General features: G+C 45.2%; 1 protein-coding gene across 1 annotated transcript in view; it reads left to right on the top strand.

The window, feature by feature from the left end:
- The window catches only part of LDLRAP1 (low density lipoprotein receptor adaptor protein 1), a 331,488-nt gene that overhangs the window by 295,140 nt on the left and 16,154 nt on the right, over positions 1 to 20,194 (top strand). Inside the window, exon 8 of the mRNA XM_086957685.1 lies at positions 19,931 to 19,965. Coding sequence (XP_086813811.1) covers positions 19,931 to 19,965 — 35 coding nt within the window. The remainder of the gene's footprint in view (positions 1 to 19,930; positions 19,966 to 20,194) is intronic.

Genomic DNA, 20,194 nt, shown 5'->3' with positions numbered 1-20,194 from the left:
AGGATGCTTGGTTACAAATGTGAGGGTGCCCCTACATGAGCAGGACACCTCTACAGGCCCCGGAGTTGATTCTTCAGGCTTTGTAAGAGCGATCAGCCATTTTAAGGTGTATAGTGGACATCAGTTATAATGAGATGTCTAACTGAATAATGGCTGCACTGGACCTGGTCATGTTTTGTATCAAACGTGTTGGAATCATACCCCAACACTGACTCTGGTGCTAGAAGAATGATCCCAAGTACTGGGGGCTCCTTAGATGACCCCCTTGTACTCCAAGTAACAGCCTTTCAGGGTCTGCCAGCAACCTAGTGTTGCCGACCACAGACACGATTCTGCCCTCTTGCTACTGAGCTCAACTTAAGCAAGGGAAGGTAGAACAATAGGTTTCCTGTCACAGGGAGGTGTGACCACCTCCCAGACAGGACTTATTATATTGGGCTGGGGTGGGGGCGCTTGCCAGTGGCACCAGGCTACTTTGAAGGCCCAAAATTGTGCCTGTCTTGCATACTTCCGTTTGAGACAGTTCCGGAACCCCTGGTTTCCACTTTGGCACGAAAATTGACAAAGAAAAGGGGAGTATCCTCCCCTCTGTCTAGCCCCGCCTCTGGGAGGGACCCCAAAGTCGTTGCAACCCTTTCCCTAGGGTACTTAAGGGCTCCCCCGTGGGTAGGTCCTCAGATTCTTCTTGGAACAAGACTCGCCTTTGAAACCAAGACACTCTTCTATCGTTTGGGCACTTGGACTTCGCCGAACTTTGACTGGACCCGAGACTGCATCAAGGAAGGCTTCTGTTGTTCCTGGTCCCTCTGTTCTTCAAGTCTTCTGCGTCGTCTGTGTTTGTGCATCACTAAAGTCCTCCAGAAGGCCTGTGGGCATCAAGGACATCCGAAGTATTCTCCCTTGCCACTCCCCTGTATCTGAAGGCACTGCAACAAAGCTGACCGGTCTGCTGCTCCTGTCATCCAATGGACTTCACGTGGCCCAGCAAAACAGGTTCTGATTCTACAGCCCCTAGAGGCCTGAACTGTCATCTCTGCAATTTTGAGGACAGTATATCTCATCGAAGCCGCTGGGACCACTCATGTGCACTGCGATGAATTGCTGTTGCCAAGGCTTGTTGGCTCTGCACTCCAGGGATATTTGGGCTACCAGACCCTTCAAAACCTCATCCCTCAAATATCAGCATCCTCACTGCATCCTCTGCACTGTGGGCCTCCATCTTTCGTGAGCTGCCTGAAGTCCTCTTGTGACTCCTGTGCCTTCGGCATGTGGGTCCTCTTGAGGGTCTTCCTTTGCTTCAGTGGGCTCCCCTGCTTGCTCAGGCCCTGCTCTGACTCTCCTGCACTTGGTGAGTCGCTTGGATCTTACTGGTCCCAATGTTTGCATCTGTTTGCTTTCCATGCCATTTGCGGCTACCAAGGCTTGTTGGTCCTCCTGCTAGACACCGACCACCTGAACACCGACACCCAATATGGGACAGCTCGTGCATGCCTCCTGGTCTGCCTCAGCATCTCCTGGTCCTCGCAGCTGCAGCAGCACGGTCACCGCTTCACTTTTGAACCTCCCAACATCGGTGGGGAATGTGCTTCCATGCCTCCTGGTCACTTCAGAGTGGGATAGACTCTATCCCCTCTGCTTGCAGGTTCTTTTCTTCAAGAATCCATTCTTGGATTCCACTGGACACCTTCACATGCTTCTTCAGAGGCATCTTCTTTGAAGTCTTCCTTTGTCATCTATGGTAGGTTTCGACGTCAGTTCACCCCTACGCACCTGGCTTCCCTGGTGAAGTTAACCTGGTTCCTGGGGCATCCATGGGTGGGATTACTTCTAAAGTGTTTTTTCGGGTCCTCTGGGAAGGGTCCTTCTTCTGTAAAACTGCAACCGCAACTTCTCCATTGGCGTCCATCAGGCATGCAGCTGTGTTTCTACTCTGCACACCGCCCCTTGGGGTTCCTGGGTACTTACATTGGGTAGTTCCTTGTGTTCCCATCTCCTATGAGTTTTCTGGTCCAAGTCCCATTCTCCTTGAAGTTTGCATTGCACTTTTTTTCGCATATGGTTTGGTCTTCCCCTGGACACCAGTGTATATTTGTGCTACTTACCTAATCATTTTGAAGTATTCTTGTGTGTATTGTTGATATCTCTGGGTAGAAGATATACCAATGTGTTAGTGATTGTGTTGCATAATAAAAAGCCTTTATTTATAAACATTGTGTGGTTCTTTTTCATCTAATCTACACTGTTAATTAAATGTGGTAACACCAGCTGCTTTACACTCCTTCAAGATAAGTCTGAAGGCTTCTCTCCACAGCTACCACTTTGAGAGCTTTATATGGGTATCAAAGACCACTAAAATCACCATACGGGTTGCCTGTATTAGTGCAAGGTGCATCTTTCCTGAGAATGTGCAATGTGCCCCTTATCCTAAGCCAGCCTCCCACAACCGCCAACATCACCTCTCTAATATACTTCTCCCAAAAGGGCACAAGTCCTAAAAAAAAGAAGTGGGGCACTAACCAAGCTAGGCAGTATGTAAGAGACATCACAGCGCATGACATCGCACGTGACATCACAACACATGAACTCACTGGAAATGATATCACAAAAAATAACATCAGATTCTAAGACCTCGCATATGTTAAGCAGGTCTATCATGAGTACATTTGAGCGCATTACAATATTTAACAAATTAGAGTTTGCGTCGAAGTTGTGCCAAAAAGTGATGCAACCCTGGTGCAAGGACTAGACCTTCACTTATACATTTATTTATTAAAACTCTGCAAGAAAGAAATTGTCAATAAGGAGAAACATGGCTGTATGTCTGTTCTGCTTAATTGGTTAGAAATTCTGCATTGTAAAATATCTTATGGGGTTAAGGCACCTGGTGCAGTGCTCTTTACGTACCCAGTAAATCTCAGGAAATAATGATAATAATGGTAAGATAACTCTGGAGGTGAATGCTCTTGCTGGAGAGAGAGTTGTTTTGTCTAGTCTCAGTTTTGAATCAATGTAGCGTAGAGGGTTAATATGTGTCACGCAAAGCACATAATGTGATATACAGATGATGAATATTTCTTTTATGGGTTATTATTTTTAACACAGATATCCTTTATTTATGTGCAGTTCATGAATTGTAATCCTTATAATACAGCACAACGAATTATGAAGGAAAGGACATGTGACTCCTACACCTTGTAACCCTCACTATCTTATGTAACACATCCTGTAAATTGATTTACACACATATGGTTTATTGTGAATATATCATATATATGTGTGATTTAAAGCGCTCCAACAGCCTGGATTGAGTTGAGTAGCGCTATAAAAGAAATAAGACAAAATAGTGGTGTTTAAATAGTTATTTGTGTAAATATTAGGACAGACCAGCACATTGACACAACATAATGCAAGATAGCTTAGTGTTTGATGCTAATTGTTCTCATGTTCCAGAGAAAGGTTCAACTGCTCAAAATAAACATTCCAACAAAACATTAGGCTTTGAGTGGCTGAATTGCTCAGTGTGAAACAGTCAAATGAGGTAGGGTCTGGGCTGAGGATGGACAGTATGCAGTCCGCCAGGGCCGACTTTAGGGTGGTGCGACCGGTGCCACTGTACCAGGCACAAAGCTCAGGGGGTGTCATTTGCCTCTGACCAAAATGCATGCACTGTCCTCTTCCATTTCCACAACATCGTGAAAATAGAAGATGGACAAATGCGCTCACGTGGTTGCAGACGGATGTACACAGACAATAAGTATGACCCTCTGAGGATGCTTCCTCTGCCGCTGCACATGCAGCAAGTGCTGCTGCTGGGCCCCGAGTCCACCACTGTGCCAGTGCTTGTGCTGTGTAATAACAGCTAGTCTAAGCAGCCGTGCACCCTCGGGCTTCTGACAACAAGCCCCAAGGGCCCTCGCAGGGGCAACCCTCAGATACAGGAGAGGAACATCACTGGCCTTCACTCGCGTGTCCATCACAGGAAATTGAGGCAAAGCACTGTGGCTGAAAACACAGCTCTTGTCTTTTGGTATGAACAAACCTTCCTTGTCTCGCCCTTTTTCATGCCTTTATGTTGTATTGTGAACAGTCTGCTTGTCAATGTTTTTACTTTACAGTCTGCCCCCTTAACACAGCTGTTCGGATCCACACTGTCTTACTTTTCAGTGGTAGACAGTCTGCCTGTGCCTATTTACACAGCTCTCCTGCTACCAAAGGCCTATCAGTGTGTCATGGACCCCAGTGCAAAAAAGAAAATGGGCCCTTCAGTCCAGTGGTTCCCAGTGACCCTGTGTGCTGTGTCCAGTATGCCCTTATCTCTCTTTACGCTACTCTTCTGGTGTATAGCCTACTTGTGTGTCTAAACTGCTGTCCCTTATATGCAGTCTATTTTTTGACCCTCTTTACACTGCTGTAGCTTGTGCTGCTCTGGTGTGTCCAGTCTACCCGGTACCAGTTTTCAGCTTCTGTCATGGTGTGTACAGTCTGGTATGGACTGTTTTTTACACCGCTTTCGATGCATACACAGTCTGCCATCCGACGAATTGAAGTGGCTAGGATACCAGATGTGGCCTAAAGCATAGAGCTTCTGACTTTGCAACTGGGCACTTAGGCTAAAGTCCAGGCTTTGGCTCACTATGCTGTGACTCTGGGCAAAGTATTTAATTTTCCCATAGCTGGAAAAAACATGAATCTGACTAGTGTACTATAATCTGGTCTTCACATAAAGCACTGTGATCCCATTCGGCCAAGTTTGCACAATATGAAAACTGCAAAAGTGGATAAAATGGTGGGTGGGCACCCTGGCCTAACCTGCTAATACTTTTTCTTTGTGTTTTATAGAGCATCAGATGTCAATTTTTTGCATTTAATTTTAGAAGTCTCATTGGTTTAAGAACCTTACAGTAGCTGTGCTTCACGTAGCCTTGCACTTGTCACTGTGTGTGCTGCACAATGCCTTTCAGCAGTGGGTGCCTATTGCATTCTAGACACTTCTTTCTATTCCTTTCCTTTGCGTGCCTCTAGTCCAAATACCGTTATTGTTTTCAGGAAATTAGTAAATAGCACATTTACTTATCATGTGCTCAGAGCGCCGTAAATCTGAGTCCCTTAACAAACATTACACCAGCATTGTTTTCCCGCATAACTTAAAATTAAAAAGTTTGTTGGGGCGCCCACAGAGATGGTCGCACTGGGCACCACCAACTCTACAGCCGGCCCTGCACTCAGCAATCAACAAACTGCCTCATCCTTGATCTGGAAATGAAATGCAGACTGCAGGCAGCGGGTGTGGCGAGGAAGAGGTGTGAAAACATTCCTTAGCTTTGCGGCAGAACAAAAGGGAAGGTCACAGGTCAAGTACAGGGCCATTAGCACGTCAAAGCACTGGCGCTTTGACATACCAATGGCCCTGCCACAGACAGAAGAGAGAGAGGGGAAAAACTTTCCTCCCCTCGTCCACCCACCCTGGTCCCCCTCGTCCCCCCCACTACAAAATCTGGGGGGGATATGTCCCCCGCGTCCCCCACAGTTCCTACGCCCATGGTTAGAAAAGATTCAAGCACAGGAAATGTGGGTGCTGCATCTGGGAAGAAGTATGCAATGCTCAGATCGCGGCACGTAGTTGGTAGTACGTAAAAGAATCGAGGCACTATGAGATTAATTGATATGCCCATGATCAAAGTATGTTGAGCGGAGGCTGACACTCGAACCTGGTTCCCCAGATCTAAAGTCTGTAGCTCTGGCTGTAACGCCACATCCCCAGTCCAAAAGTCAAATTCAGTCCGAAAGCTAAAAAGCTGGACTGCACTGGTACAAAAAAACAGGAACTGAAAGTCCGTGGTAAAGCAGAAAAGGCACCCTCAATGGTTACACATCCGTGCTCCACTGAAAGTCAAGTAGCGAGCTGGTACTGACTGCACGTGGTCTGCACTGAGGAAGTCTGTAAATAACATTGCTGACCACACCTCCCCAGCATCCAATCTCACTGTCCTTCACCATTCACAACATGGTACTACCCACCTACTCAAACTTGGATTGTCATCCCGCCATGCTCTTTGCTCATGCATGCCGCGACTTTAGTGCTGATTCTGTCCTGACCCAAAGGGTTCTAAACATCCCAGCCATACATTCCCCACAGCACTGTAGAATGGCCATGCCCACTATTTATATCTATTTATATAGGCTATCTGTCCTTTCCAATTGGGGCGAGAGAAACCTCGCCCAGGCACACGCAACGCCAAACCCATCCCAAATACACAATCTGTAACTTGCTTCATCAACAGTCAGCCCTTTGTGAAAGATGCACATTTCCTCATTTACCTCCCCCACCCTACTCCTTTAATGGTGGGTGCATGCCCGTATTCCCATGCATACCAGCCGCCCCTGCTTGATTGTAATTTTTTTTCTTTATTTTCATTTCCATGTTGCACATTTGGATTGCTCTCAACTGCTGTCCTACAGGTTTGTGTGTTGCCTTCATTTATTTTATGATTTGGCACTTCCTTTTACAGCACCAAACAAATGGCATGGAATAAGCAGTCTGCGTGACTTCATATGTTTGCAGGCTGTGCCTCTTCTCTGCACATGCAAAATATTTGAAGGTGTAAAGTGTTGACTGTAACCAGACTCTCGTAATCTTTCCAGACCAGCAGTCCAGTCACATGCTTCAGGCCAGGCTGCCACTAAGCAACACACCTTTTGGACAAATCTGTGCTTTTTCAAATACAAAATATGTGGCTTTTTAAAGTGCCTAATTTGTGGGCAGCACTGCAAATAATGTTTCTCATTAAACTTGTCCTCAGTTTCGTATGTATTCCATCTATTCTCTGCACATATGAAGTAGGTCTGTTTTTAAAGCGCTTCAGTTGTGTGCAGTGCAGGCAATAACTTAGCCATGGTGAGCAGCATGCACTTGTGTACAACATGGCTTAAAACACATTGTTCAAGCCAATGCTTGTTTTAGAAGTTCTCTTCAGTATCTATGTGCGGTCAAGTTGATCTGTGGATACTCGCTTGCTTTTAGCTTTTTGGTAGTTGACCTTCAAGTCTGAGACTTTGCAAATGTTTTTTAATTCTGTAAACTGCGCAGGGTCCAGAGTTGCTGCCTCCGGTAAGATTAACGTCCGCAAACAAAGCATATGGCCCCCAAATACTTTGATTGGCAGGGACATTCTCGAAGGGATGCTCCAGTGCCAGTGAAGACAGCCCTGCCTCCCCCCTCTGAATAGGGTAATGAATGTTGACAAGCAAGACCCTTGCTTTCATTGATGGAACAGCATTTAAAGTGGACTTTGAATGGGTTCATTCTTGGCCCCAGATCGAATTTCTTCAGCGCCTCATGCCCTCTCTGCTTAAACCTAGCTTACCTTCAAACAATGTCTTTCCCCTTGCACAGATATGGTAACTCTTTCCATTTCCAGACATAACACATCCCTCTGGAGGGATAAAGCACCATTAGATGTAGTCTGTGCAGGGGCGTAGGAGACACTGAAATTCTGGGGGGGGGACAGTGACAACCTTTTGGACTGTCCAGTGACCTTTTACAAATCAGCCATTGTCTGAGAGCCGTACGCTCTGGTAAAAAAATACAATTGCATAGTTTTGTAGTGTAACTGATAATGGCAGGCATGTAGTCAGTTTGCAAATATGCTTTAATTGTTATTTACATTCATAAAGTAATTAGACCAAATGTGAAAAAACATGTTTTTGAATCTTACACCATCATGCATCAAGCAAACAAAGGTGGGACGAAAAAAAGGAAAAATAAACTGAATGTTCTTTACGACATTTCTATTCTCAAAATGCAATTGGACTAATATTGAAGTGTTCTGGAGTCAGGCTGCATGCACACAGAACTGTAAGAGCAGATAAATGTCCACTTTCTAAAGGTGGCATATCTTAAATAGTAATGTGCAATCAGTCCTTACCAGTAAAAAGGGTTTACCATTGCCATTCCAAAGTTATAAAACCTGCATCTGCTCCTCCTTTCTAACCAAGAACTCCACCTTAAAAGAGTGTATTGAGGAATTCCCAATGTCAATCCATGAGAAGAATAGGCCTCACATTAGTGAAAAATGAATGTAGATGTGTTTCACTACAAGGACATGCAAAACATACAAGTACATGTCCTACCTTTTAGCAACATAGCACCCTCCTCCATGGGCTACATAGGGCCTACCTTAGGGGTGACGTATGTATAATAAAAGGAAGTTTAAGGCTTGGCAAGGGGATTTTAATACCAAGCAACCTGGCAGTAAAACTACACACAGGCTCTGCAGTGGCAGGCCTGAGACCTGTTTAAAGGGCTACTTGTGTGGGTGACAGAATCAGTACTGCAGACCCACTAATAGCATTTAATTTACAGGCTCTGGGTATATGGTGTAACACTGTACACGATATTTACAAGTAAATATAAAAGGCCAATCGTGTATACACCAATGTTCACATTTTTAAGGGAGAAGAATGAATTAAACTAAACTTATATCGCGCAACTATGCCCTACAGGCGTCAAGGCACCTAACCAAATATAGTCCAGGGTCAGAGAGCATACTTACTGATAGGCCTCGATGAAAAACCGTGTTTTTAAGACTTTCTTAAAAAGGGCCAAAGAGGGTTGAGTTTTTAACTCTGAGGGGAGGGCATTCCACAGTTTAGGGGCCATAGAGGAGAAGGCCCTACTGCCCCATCTGACTGTTTGTTCGAGGGACAGATAGAAGGCTCTTAGAGGCAGAACGTAGGCTTCTGCTAGGAGTAAGGGATCAGGAAGGAGCTAATAGCTTCAGAGCATCTGCCAGATAGGGCACTGAAAACCAGGCATAAAATTTTAAGAGATCCTGGACTGGATCGGCAGCCAGTGCAGGCTCTTCCTGGCGAGAGTGGCTGAGGAGGTATTAGGGACATCCAGGACAAATCTAGCAGCCGCGTTCTGGATAGTCTGGAGGCGTTGAATAAGGCTCTTATTAATGTCTGCATATAGTGCTTTGCAGTAATCCAGCCGTGATGCAACTAAGGCAACCACAGTCTATTTGCGGGCTTGAGGGGAGAGATAATGGGCGATTTTCCTGAGAATCTTGACTCCCCAACAGGTAGACACGGTTCTGTTGACATGCTGTGTCATGGCCAGTGACGTATCGATAATCATGCCTAAATTCCGGGCTGATTTTACGGGCACAGGACAGGCTCCCAGAGAGTGGGGCCACTAGTCGTTGGACCATATGTCTTGATCTTTGCCAAAGATCAAGACCTCGGTTTTATCTCCATTCAGCTTCAGTGAGTTTAGAATCATCCATACGGAGACTGCCTGCATGCAGTTCCTGAAGCTGAACGCGGAGGTACTCACCGAGTGGGAGAGGGACCCCATGATCTGGGTGTCATCGGCGTATGACACCACCTCCATCCCGTGCGATCTTACCAGCCTGGCAAGTGGGGCCACGTAGATGTTAAAGAGGGTCTGGCTCAAGGCTGAACCCTGTGGGACCCCACATTGCACAGGCTTAGCAGGGGTGGGGAACTCTCCTAGCTTGACCCTCTTTTCTCTTTGATTGAGGAAAGAGGTCAGGAGGCTCAGTGCTGGGCCCTCCACCCCTATCTCCTTTAGCCGAGCTGTTAAAGTAGAGTGAGACAGGGTATCAAAGGCTGCGGTCAGATCGAGCAAGACCAGCAAAGTAGTCTGACCTCGGTCTACCTTTAATCGAATGTTGTCTACCGCTACCGTGAGAGCCGACGCGGTGCTGTGGATTTTCGGAAGCCATGCTGAGATTGATCCAAAAACCCAGAGGCCTCAAGAAAGGAAGTCAAATGCTGATTAAGATGGGATTCAAGCATTTTTGCTGGGGCAGGCAGCAGCGATATCGGTCGAAGTTTTTAAGGGTTTCGGGATCCAGAGTCTTCTTTTCAAGTAGCGGCTTGACTATGGCCTTTTTCCAGGCTGCTGGGAAAATGCCCTGAGTCATGGCCTGATTCATTACCTCCAAAATAGGGGGCAACAGGGTTTCCCTACAATCTTTCAGGATCTTCAAAGGGCAGGGATCCAGTGGCGAGCCTGACTTGGTTCTATTTAGGAGAGAGTCTAGTTGATCGAGGATAAGGGGAGGGAAGTAGGTCAGGCTCTTGGAGGGAGCTTTTTCCCAGCATTCTAAGATGGGTTGGGAAGGGAAGGGGACTCATTAGGACTTTCTGTGCTTCAAGAGTAAGATAAATGTCCGCAATTTTAGTGTGGAAGAACTGCGTGATACTGTCGCACTGCTCTTGGGAACCTATGATGGGATCAGGCGTTTGTAGAGAGCATAGAGTCAATGATCTTAAATAGGTCCCTAGAGGAAGTAAGGGACGTTGTGAGCTTAGAGAAATAGGCCTGTTTTTCTTTCATGACCCTAGCTTTGTAGTCTACAAGCACAAGCTTATGTCTTTCTCTATCTGTAGGGTCCCAGGTTTTCCGCCATAGCCTCTCCTGCTTTTTACAGCTCTGCCTTAAGAGCCTAAGAGGCTCAGTACACCAGGGGGCTGATGGTTTACGCCTAGCTGAATAGCGATAGGAGGCAGGGACCAAAAGATCTACTGCTCTGGAGAAGCACATGCACTTTAGCACTGGTGAGCAGAGGTAAACTTCAGTCCCAAGGCCAACAAAATTAATCACAAAAAAAGGAGGTAAGCAGGCAAAAAAGTTTGGCGGAAGTCCATCCTAAGGCTGACCGGTCTAACAGTATGGTGTAGGATTCTGTGTGTCTGTTTGAGTATTGAAGTCAGTCTGATCCTTTATGGAAGTCTCATTTAGCAGGGCACTAGGAGAGCGAGAATAGTTTCTCAAACACTAAGTTTATCGCCTGCATTCCTGAGGCTGGAGAAACCCTCAATGCTTCTCAAAGTGTACAACGCAATACAAAAACATTTGTTGTCTAATCTGTGAGAAGCGCTATTGCAGCTGGATGACATTAGTGTAGAGTGCACTCAAACCACATTATCTTGCATAGGAATATAAGACACCCTATAAGATAAATTTGCAATAAGAATTATCCTTCTGTGGGATGTCACATAAATTAGATTTACAGTGTTTGTTTTACTTTGGTAAGCATCTCTCTTCCACACAGCCTGCTGTGAGACACACACATGAGATTCTCACAGAAGATGGATATAGTTCGAAATGCATAATGAATTGTGTGGCAAAGCTCAGATATGAGGTGTTAGTGATGAACACCAGAAACAATGTTTGTTTGTGAAGCTTACACATTAATACAGTGGGTGAAAGGTCACAAATGGGAAGTGAGTGGAATGCAATAAAGCACAAAAACGTTACGAGAGGCTCACAAAAACTATAAAAATGACCAAACTAGCATATATGCCTCATGGTAGAATTTTTCTAGTCAACATATTGAGCATTTAATTGATACAATAATTGAAGGTGTGGAGGCCTTGCTCAAGACTATGAGGATTTATTTACAAGAGACATTTGGAGGGTTGGGTATTAACAGCGAAGTCCTCTTTGGGGAACAGTAATTGCTACCAAGAAAAAAGGTCAGATGGACAGGGTGACTTGGATATGGATGAGGATGCTCCTGAAGATGAGGCAAACTCTGCTTCTGAGCATATCCAGGAAGGAGGAGTCTGGAGAACTCTAGTCCCCCAGATAATAGTTCTAGTGACACAGAGGGAGGCCCTAGAGGTATGACCCCTGTTCTTCCTCCTGGGAGGGGTACAGAAGGTTCAGGGGAAGTTCAGGTCCTCCTCAATTAATTCAGCCTCCTCTGACACTTCAATAGGGACTTCCATCCCTGGCAGGAAGTGGGAAATGTTTTTGAAAGGAAATACCACCTGCTCAAACTTTAGCGAGACAAGCTCAGAATCAAGGAGTTGGCCCTAGATAAGGGCCCCCTAGAAGTGCAGAGGGCTAGGAAGAATTTAGTATTATAATCCCATGGTGGCAGGACTAGTGAACCTAGAGTTAGGGAAGATCCCTTTGACACTTGGACTGGGGCAGGATAGTCCCTTCTTACCAGGAGGGTGACATCCAGTGGGTTACTGCTTTAGAGAAGGCCTGTAAAGTTCAGAAGATTCCTCAGGGGCAGTGGGCAGCTATCCTTTGGCTCTCCTTTGCAAACAAAGGTAGAGAAAAACTCTTGACTGTAAAGGGAGAAAATACAGCTTTTCAAGACCAATGGAGTGCCCCTTAGGTCACCTCCTTAGTTGACCCAAGTACTCCAAGAAGTCCTCACAGGGTGGATCATGTGAATCACCTGAAAACGTTTATCGATCAGGCTTACATGAGGATGCTCATGGCCTCTGATGAGGGTCAGGAGGAAGAAAGTGACCCTGTCCCTGACCTTTTCTCTCAGGACCCTGTTGAAGGAGTAGTCTTAGCAGACAGACTCACTGATCAACAGCAAACTGATTACAGACATGTTCTCAATCAGTTTCTTGGTCTTTCTCTGACACCGAGTCAAACCAAAATGGTGTAGCCATGAAGTGGACACAGGTGACAGTCTGCCTCTGAAGAGCACCATTTACAGACAGCCTGACCATGTCAGAGATTGCATCAGAAAATAATCCCAAAAGATGCTGGAGTTGGAGGGGCTCATTGAGCCTTCATATAGCCCTTAGGCTAGCCCTGAAGCCATTGTACTAAAAGTTCATATCCAGGATAAGAGATTAGGTTTTGTTTTGACTATAGAAGTCTCAATGAAGTCACTAGGACTGATGCCTATCCAATTCCCGAGACAGATGAACTGATTGATGCTTTGGACTCTGCCAATTGTGTCAGTACATTTGACCTCACTGCTGGTTATTGGCAAAACAGACTTTATGAGGATACCAAATCAAAAATAGCATTTTCAAACCCCAGTGGGCATTATCAATTTATTGTGATGCCTTTTGGTTTGAAAAATGCACCTGACACATTTCAGAGGCTGGTGACTAAAGTCTTAACAGGACTGGAAATCTATAGTGCAGCATATCTAGATATATATGTTTTAGCTCCACCTGGGAGGATCACCTGGTCTACCTCAGAAATGTACTCGAGGCCCTCCAGAAGGCAGGCCTCACTATGGAGAAGACAAAGTGCCGGAAAGGGCAGAGTAAAGTTGTGTACTCGGGCCACCTTGTAGTTGGAGGCCAACTTCCAACATTGGAGAGCAAATTTTAGACCATCATGGACTTGGTTACTCCCACTACTCTGACTCAGGTCAGAGCTTTCTTGGGCCTAAGTGATTACAACAGAAGGTTTGTTAAGGGCTATGGATCCATAGCAACACCCCTTAATGATCTCACCCCCAAAAGAATGCCTAAGAAAGTTCAGTGGACAGTTAGCTGTCAGAAGACATTTGATGACCTGAAACAAACCATGTGCTCTGCTCCAAATCAGCAATGTCTGGTGCTAGAAATATGATGCCATGTACTGGGGGGCTCATTAGGAGACCCTATGTACTCCTGGTAACAGTTTCTTAGGGTCTGCCTGCAAGCTAGTGCTGCTGCCAACCCCAGACATGATTCTGCCCTCCTGCCGCTAAGCTTAAACAATAGAACAATAGGTTTACTGTCACAGGAATTGTGACCCCCTCCCAGACAGGATTTAGTATATTGGGCTGGGTTGGGAGCGCCTTCCAGGCATCTAGACTGTTATGAATGGCATACTGGAGTCCCTCTTTGCGTACTCAAGTTTGAGCCAGTTCAGGAACCCTTGTTTCCTGCTCTGGCAAGAAACTGGAGAAAGGCCAAAGGACAGAATCATCCCCTCTGTCCAGCCCCTCCTCTAGGAGGGACCGTGGTGAAGTTCTAACGCTTTCTATATGGTATCAAAGTTCTCCACTGTGGGAGGGTCCTCATACTCATCGTAGAACAAGAATCACTTCTGAAACCAAGACAGCACTCTTCGACCATCTGGATACTTTAACTTCTTTGGGCTTTGACTGGAACCGAGACTGCATCAAGGAAGAGTCCTGCGGCTCCTAGTCTTGCGGTCAAGTCTTCTGAGTAGTCTGTCTGTGCTTCATCCCGGTTCTCCAGAAGGCCTGTAGGCATTAAGGACAGCCCTTGCATCTGCAGGCACCGCAACGAAGCTGACTGGTCTGCTGCAGCTGTCGTTCTGTGGGCTGCCAAGGCCTAGCAACGCAGGTGATGATTCTGCAGCTCCCTTGAGGCCTGACCTGCCTTCTCTGCAATTTTGAGGACACTATCCCTCGTTGGGGCCGCTGGGACTGAACTCCTGTGCACCCAGTCTTCTTGCCATTGCCAATGCTTGTTGGCTCTGTATTCCAGAGATCTTCAGGCTAAAAGAAGCTTGAGGCTTCAGTACCTCATCCGTTGAAGATCAGCATCCTCATTGCATCCTCTGCAACCTGGGCCACCATCTTTGCTGAGCTGCTTGAGGTCCTGTGGGTCCTTTCAAGGGTCTTCCTTTGCTGCAGTGGGCTCCCTTTGCTGCAGTGCCCCCCCCCTGCTTGCTGAGGGCCTATTCTGATTCTCCTGATGTTAGTGAGTCCCTTGTACCTTGCTGGTCCCAACGTTTGCATCTTTTTGCTTTCTATGCCAATTGTGGCTACCAAGGCTTGTTGCTGCTCCGGCCAGACACCAGACACCAGACACCTGGACACTGACACCTGATGTGGGCCAGCTCGTGCACAACTCCTGGTCTTCAGCATTGGCTGGTCCTCACAGCTGCAGGGACAAGGTAATTGTCTTCACCCCTAAACCTCCAGGCATAGGTGGGCGTTGTGCTTCCATGCCTCCTGGTCACTTCCAAGTGGCATAGACTCTGTCCCCTCTGCTTGAAGGTTCTCCTCTTGAAGAGTCTACTCTTGGATTCCCCCAAACTCCTTCACAGGCTTCTCCAGTAATTTTCAAATTCTTCTATTTTCGTCTACGGCAGGTTCCGATGTCACTTCACCCTATGCACCTGGCTTTCCTAGTGCAAGTAACCTGATTCCAGGTGGGGTGGGTCTACAACTTCCAAATGGTTTCTTCTGAGGCCTCTGGAATGGATTCTTCTTTAAAACTGAAACTGTGACTTCTCTATTGACTTCCATTGGGCATGTGGCTGTGTTTCCACTTTGCACACAGCCTCTTGGGGGTCCTGGGTACTTACCTTGGGTGCTTCCTTGTGTCCCCAGCTCCTCTGAGTCTTCTGGTCCAAGTCCCATTCTCCTCTGCAGTTTATATTCCACTTTCTTAGTATGTGGGTTGCTCTTACCCTGGAGACCAGTGTATATTTGTGCTACTGACTTCATTATTTTGAAGTATTCTTGTATGTATTATTGATATCTCTGGGTAGCAGATATGCCAATTTGTTAGTGATTGTGTTTCATAATAAATAGACCTATTTTTATAAAGACTGTGGTTCTTTTTCATCTAATCTTTACACTCCAAGATAAGCCTGATGGTTGCTCTACACAGCTACCACTTTGAGAGCTTTCTATGGTTATCAAAGACCACTAAAATCACCATAAGGGTTGTCTGGGTAAGGGCAAGGTGCATCACTCCTGAGCGTACACTGTATACTAAACCAGCCTCCTACAACCACCAACACTAATTCTCCATTGTACTTTTCCAACCAGGATGCAAGTCCTAAAAAAAAAGAAGTGGGGCACTAACCAAGTTAGGCAGTATGTAAGTGATATCACAGCATGTGACATCACAACCCACAACCTCACAGGAAGTGCTATCACAAAAAATGACATCGGATTTTAAGACATCCTATATGTTAAGGAGGGATGTCATGAGTACATTTGAGCATATTACAATATTTAACAAATTAGATCTTGTGTCTGAGTTGTACCAAAAAAGTGTTGCAACCCCAGCGCAAGATCTAGGTCTCGGATTACACGTTTATTTATTAAAACTCTGCCAGAAAGAAATTTGCAACAAGGAGAAACGTGGCAGTGTATCTGTTCTGCTTAATTACTTGCAAAGTCTGCATTCTAAAATATCTTATGGCGTTGAGGTGCCTGCTGCATAGATCTTTAAGTACCCAGTAAATCTGAGGGAATAATAATGGTAAAATAACTCTGGAGGTTAATGCACTTGCTGGAGAGACAGGTGTTTTTGTCTAGTTCCAGTTTTGTCAAAGTAGCATGGAGGGTTAATGTGCCTCCCACAAAGAACATCATGTGACACACAGATGATGGATCTTTGTTTTATATGGATGGGTAAGTAGGTTATTGCTTTTAACACAGATCCTTTCGTTACTTACAGTTCATAAATTGTAATCCTTCTATTATAGCACAGTGAACTATGAAGGAAAGGCTGTGACTCAAATTGTAACCCTGTCTTATGTAACACATCCACTAAATTAATTTGAAAACATATGCTTTATTGCCAATGTGCATGTGTGATGTAAGGTGCGCTGTGACACCCTGGATTGGGTTCAGTTGTGCTATAAGAGAATTCAGACAAACTAGTGGTATCTAAATTGTTATTTACGTAAATATTAGGACAGACCAAAACATCTGACACCCAACAGAAGTGGGCTCAGCCGGTGTCTGATACTAATGGTTTTCATGTTCCCTGGCGAGGTTCAGCTGCTCAAAATATACATTTCACCAAACATTAGCCTTTGAGCGGCTAAATGACTCAGTCAAAATAACTAAGTAGGGTAGGGTAGGGTCGGGTTGGGGATGAGGAGGTGTAGCATGCAGACAGCAATTATCAAACTGTCTCTCCTCCTTTGTCACAGAAGTGCAGAGTGCAGACAGCCATGACTGGGAGGACGAGGTGTGAAAATTCCTGGAGGTTTGCAGCACAACAAAAGGGAAGGGCCATCGGCACGTGAAAGGTTTTGACAGATGGGAGAGGGGAAATTCTTTTGTCAATCGCAGGGCCATTGGCACCTCAAAGCACTTATTGGCACCTCAACGCAATAGTGCTTTGAGGTGCCAATGGCACTGCGACTGACAGATGGGAGAGGGGAAATTCTTGTGTCCCCCGTGTCGCCCCCCCACTACAAAATCTGGGGGATATATCCCCCACGTCCCCAACACTTCCTACGCCCATGTCTTTGTGCTGGGCACCGTGGTTTTCAAGGGAGATACTGTGGGTCCTATTGAAACCAAAAACCTGCCATCAAAGTAAAACGACGTGTAACGTTCTGAACCCAGCTCTGCACTAGAGGCCGTTGTGGGCCTAACGCTGCAGCCGGTGTTGCGCATGTTCCAAGCAAGACGCCGGTCTCTGAAGTTCTGACGCACGCTTTTCAGTTCTGACGCAGCGTGAAACACGTACGCACTTCAGAGAAAGCAACAATGCTCTTATGGTGACTTCGAGGTCAAACATGAAGACCACTCATTTGGTTTCCGCCCCTTTCACGTGGCAGGTATGTTTTACTCACAAAATCCCATTGATGTGCACGTTTTTTATTGTAAATCTGCAGCACGTGTCTCCCCAAATATGTCCGATGGTGCGTATAGCTGAGCAGTTCATACATTACAATCCTAACCTAGCACAGTGAGCTAAGAAAAGGCATCAAAGAGCTACATGGATACAAAGTCTAAGGTTTAGAGCCATATTCATTTTTATCGATCTTTTGTTATTCCAAGGTTGCTGAAATGGTTTGTTTTGGGTACAGATGCATTCCTATTGCAGTCACCCCCAGTCACTGAGGTTTTAAATCCTGAGGTTTGTGGGTCTGGTTTACTAACACTTTACACCACGTTTACGTCACTTTGTTCACACACGCCTGGTGAAGTGTTGTGGAATTTACACCATCAAAATCCAGATGTGTATTGGAATGTAGTCCTATGTGGTACTTTGTGTCAAGGGGGGCATACTATCGGTGATAAATGGGTGTTCCCAGGGCTTTAAGTGGGATTAAATTAACTAGGGTGGCCTTCCATAGGGGCATTGCCAATGCAATTAAGGGTGTGGCTTAACACTTAAGCTAAAAAATCCATACCTAGCATAGTGTATTGCCCCACTGGTATTTTGCTGCTTCTCTCCATTCATCCAGATATAGAACGCACTACATTATAACACCCCAACTGGATATTTCGAGTGGTTCCAGGTCAACAAGAAGCTCCGGCACACTGCTGATCAAGCCCAAGAAATATAAGAAGCTTTAAACGTATAATCGTACATTCTCTGGCATCACCCTGAGCATTTGGAACTACCTTCCAGTGGATATAAGACTCATTCCTTCTACTCTTGCCTTCAGAAGGGAAGTCAAAACTCTGCTTTTGAACAAACTGTTCTAATCTATGCCCTGAACATTATGCTTTGCTCCTAGTGCCTCTAAGTTACTGATTATGTACAGTTTGCTCTTGATTTATACGGTTTGTTCTTGATGTATATTGCTCTTCCGTTGCCCACCCCATTCTCTGCCTTAACCTGTTGTCCATTGTCTCGCTGTTTCCATGTTTTCTCTAACCTACCTCTTTTCCTCTATGTACTTATATCTATGTAAAGCGCTCTGTAAAGCGCTCTGATACCCTCTGAAGAAATGTTCGCGCTATACAAAACTTTTCAAACAAACAAGTAACATTACACCTACAACAAGCCAGGACTATTGGCTTTGTCAATGGTTGTTAGTTGTACACAATAAATATGCAACAACATTGACTTCGCTGTATATAATATTGAAAATGCTTTAGTTCTTGTGGGCGAGGTTGTGGCTAAGGTTAGAGCTACCGACTTTTGAGCTGAGAAAGCAGGTTCGAGCCTCACGTCGGTTCAACATCCTGTGATTGAAAACCTCAATATGTCCTTGTGTAATGTAACTGGTGCTTCAAGTTTGCGCTATATAAAACTGAAAATTGAGACTCTGAAGTTGCATCAAAAACAGTAACGGGTGGTACTATTGCAGATCTAAGCTAAGCCCCCCCACACCCCCGCCCCCCCCCCCCCCCGCCCTAAGGTAAATTGACATATTGCCGTAGTAGGCAAGGTTTTTGGTGGTGATTCCCCTCTGAAAACTCTGGAGGTAGCAGATGTATTTGTTCTCTGCTTATTCTTAACTTCTCATAAAGCAGTTATATATTGTTTTGTACAGTTATCTTTTGCATATTCGCAATTGTATGCAGGTAGGCCTGTTGGCTGCCTTGTGAAAACCTTTCAGTATCGTAGGACGGCGCTGATTGCAGTGGCAAGCCAATAACGGGGTTATTAGCTTCGTGTGTCCCTTGGGAAGAGATATTCGAAACCACGGGTCTAAATTGTTTATTATAAAAGGTTACGACAAAGGCAATAGGGATGATAGATTGATTGTGAGTAATACAAGTATATCGCATAGGTTTGTTAGGCTAGGCTGTTATTAAACTGGGTTAAAGACTACATACAAGCTTCCTATTACTTGGAATCTTCTCCTAGGTTATCATATTGGGCAAGGGGTTTGGTATTTGTTACATTCTCTGACAAACCCAGTGATAAGCCTGGTCAAGGCTTCCTAAATGGGTTACGTTTTTGTGATTCTGGAACTGTATGCCCAACTATGGCTGTCTGAAATCGCATTCTCTAATGAAACGATAATGCCTTTAGCAGTTTTTGTTATTTTATTAGAAAGTTATTTCGGGCATCATATATGTAATATGTTTAAACACATGCATACTTCAGAAATCTTTGGCCTACTGCCTTTGCTGTAATCATGTATAGACTCAAAGGGTGGATTATGTGTAGATTAATTTGCGTCTATGAAATTTGAACCGGTTATAAAGCAAATAACCTACAGCCATGAAAATAATTAGGATGTTTGTACTTGAATGCCATTCCAAAGTTTGTCTTGGTGCTGCCCCTGTTCAAAATGTTGAAGCTACCAATGCAGCACTAGATGGTGGTAGTAGTATGTGCAGTTGTACCTACAGTGCTCCAAGATGTAAAACGCATTAATGAGAAGCAATGTTTGCCATACTGCTTGCCTTGCCTGTCCGCGTTGCATGCATATGCTGAAGGATGTGTTTTTTGTGAAATGGATAGGTTCTTTTCTATGTATAGCAGGCTAAAACTTTTTTGTTTTCTCTAGGAATTGGACGATGGTCTTGATGAAGCGTTTTCAAGGTAATTATATGCTATGAACTGAATGCATTTGTACAGCTCCTTATGTCACAGAAGATTTTGTACGTTTGTACACAATTTTGATGTGTGCCTAGCAGGTATGTAAGAATGAGTTTATACTGAGAAATTACTAAGCAATTTGCAGCTTTCTTCACATTTTACATGGTTGCAACTGGCAGAGTGCCTTATCTGAGCACTTTCGTGCATTGACTTGGAAAGCCGCCTAGTGTTT

This window comes from Lissotriton vulgaris, chromosome 2_1 (genome assembly GCF_964263255.1).
Source record: "Lissotriton vulgaris chromosome 2_1, aLisVul1.2, whole genome shotgun sequence".
Taxonomy (NCBI): Eukaryota; Metazoa; Chordata; class Amphibia; order Caudata; family Salamandridae; genus Lissotriton; species Lissotriton vulgaris.
Note: the sequence above shows the minus strand (reverse complement) of the source record. Positions and strands in the feature narration are given on the sequence as shown.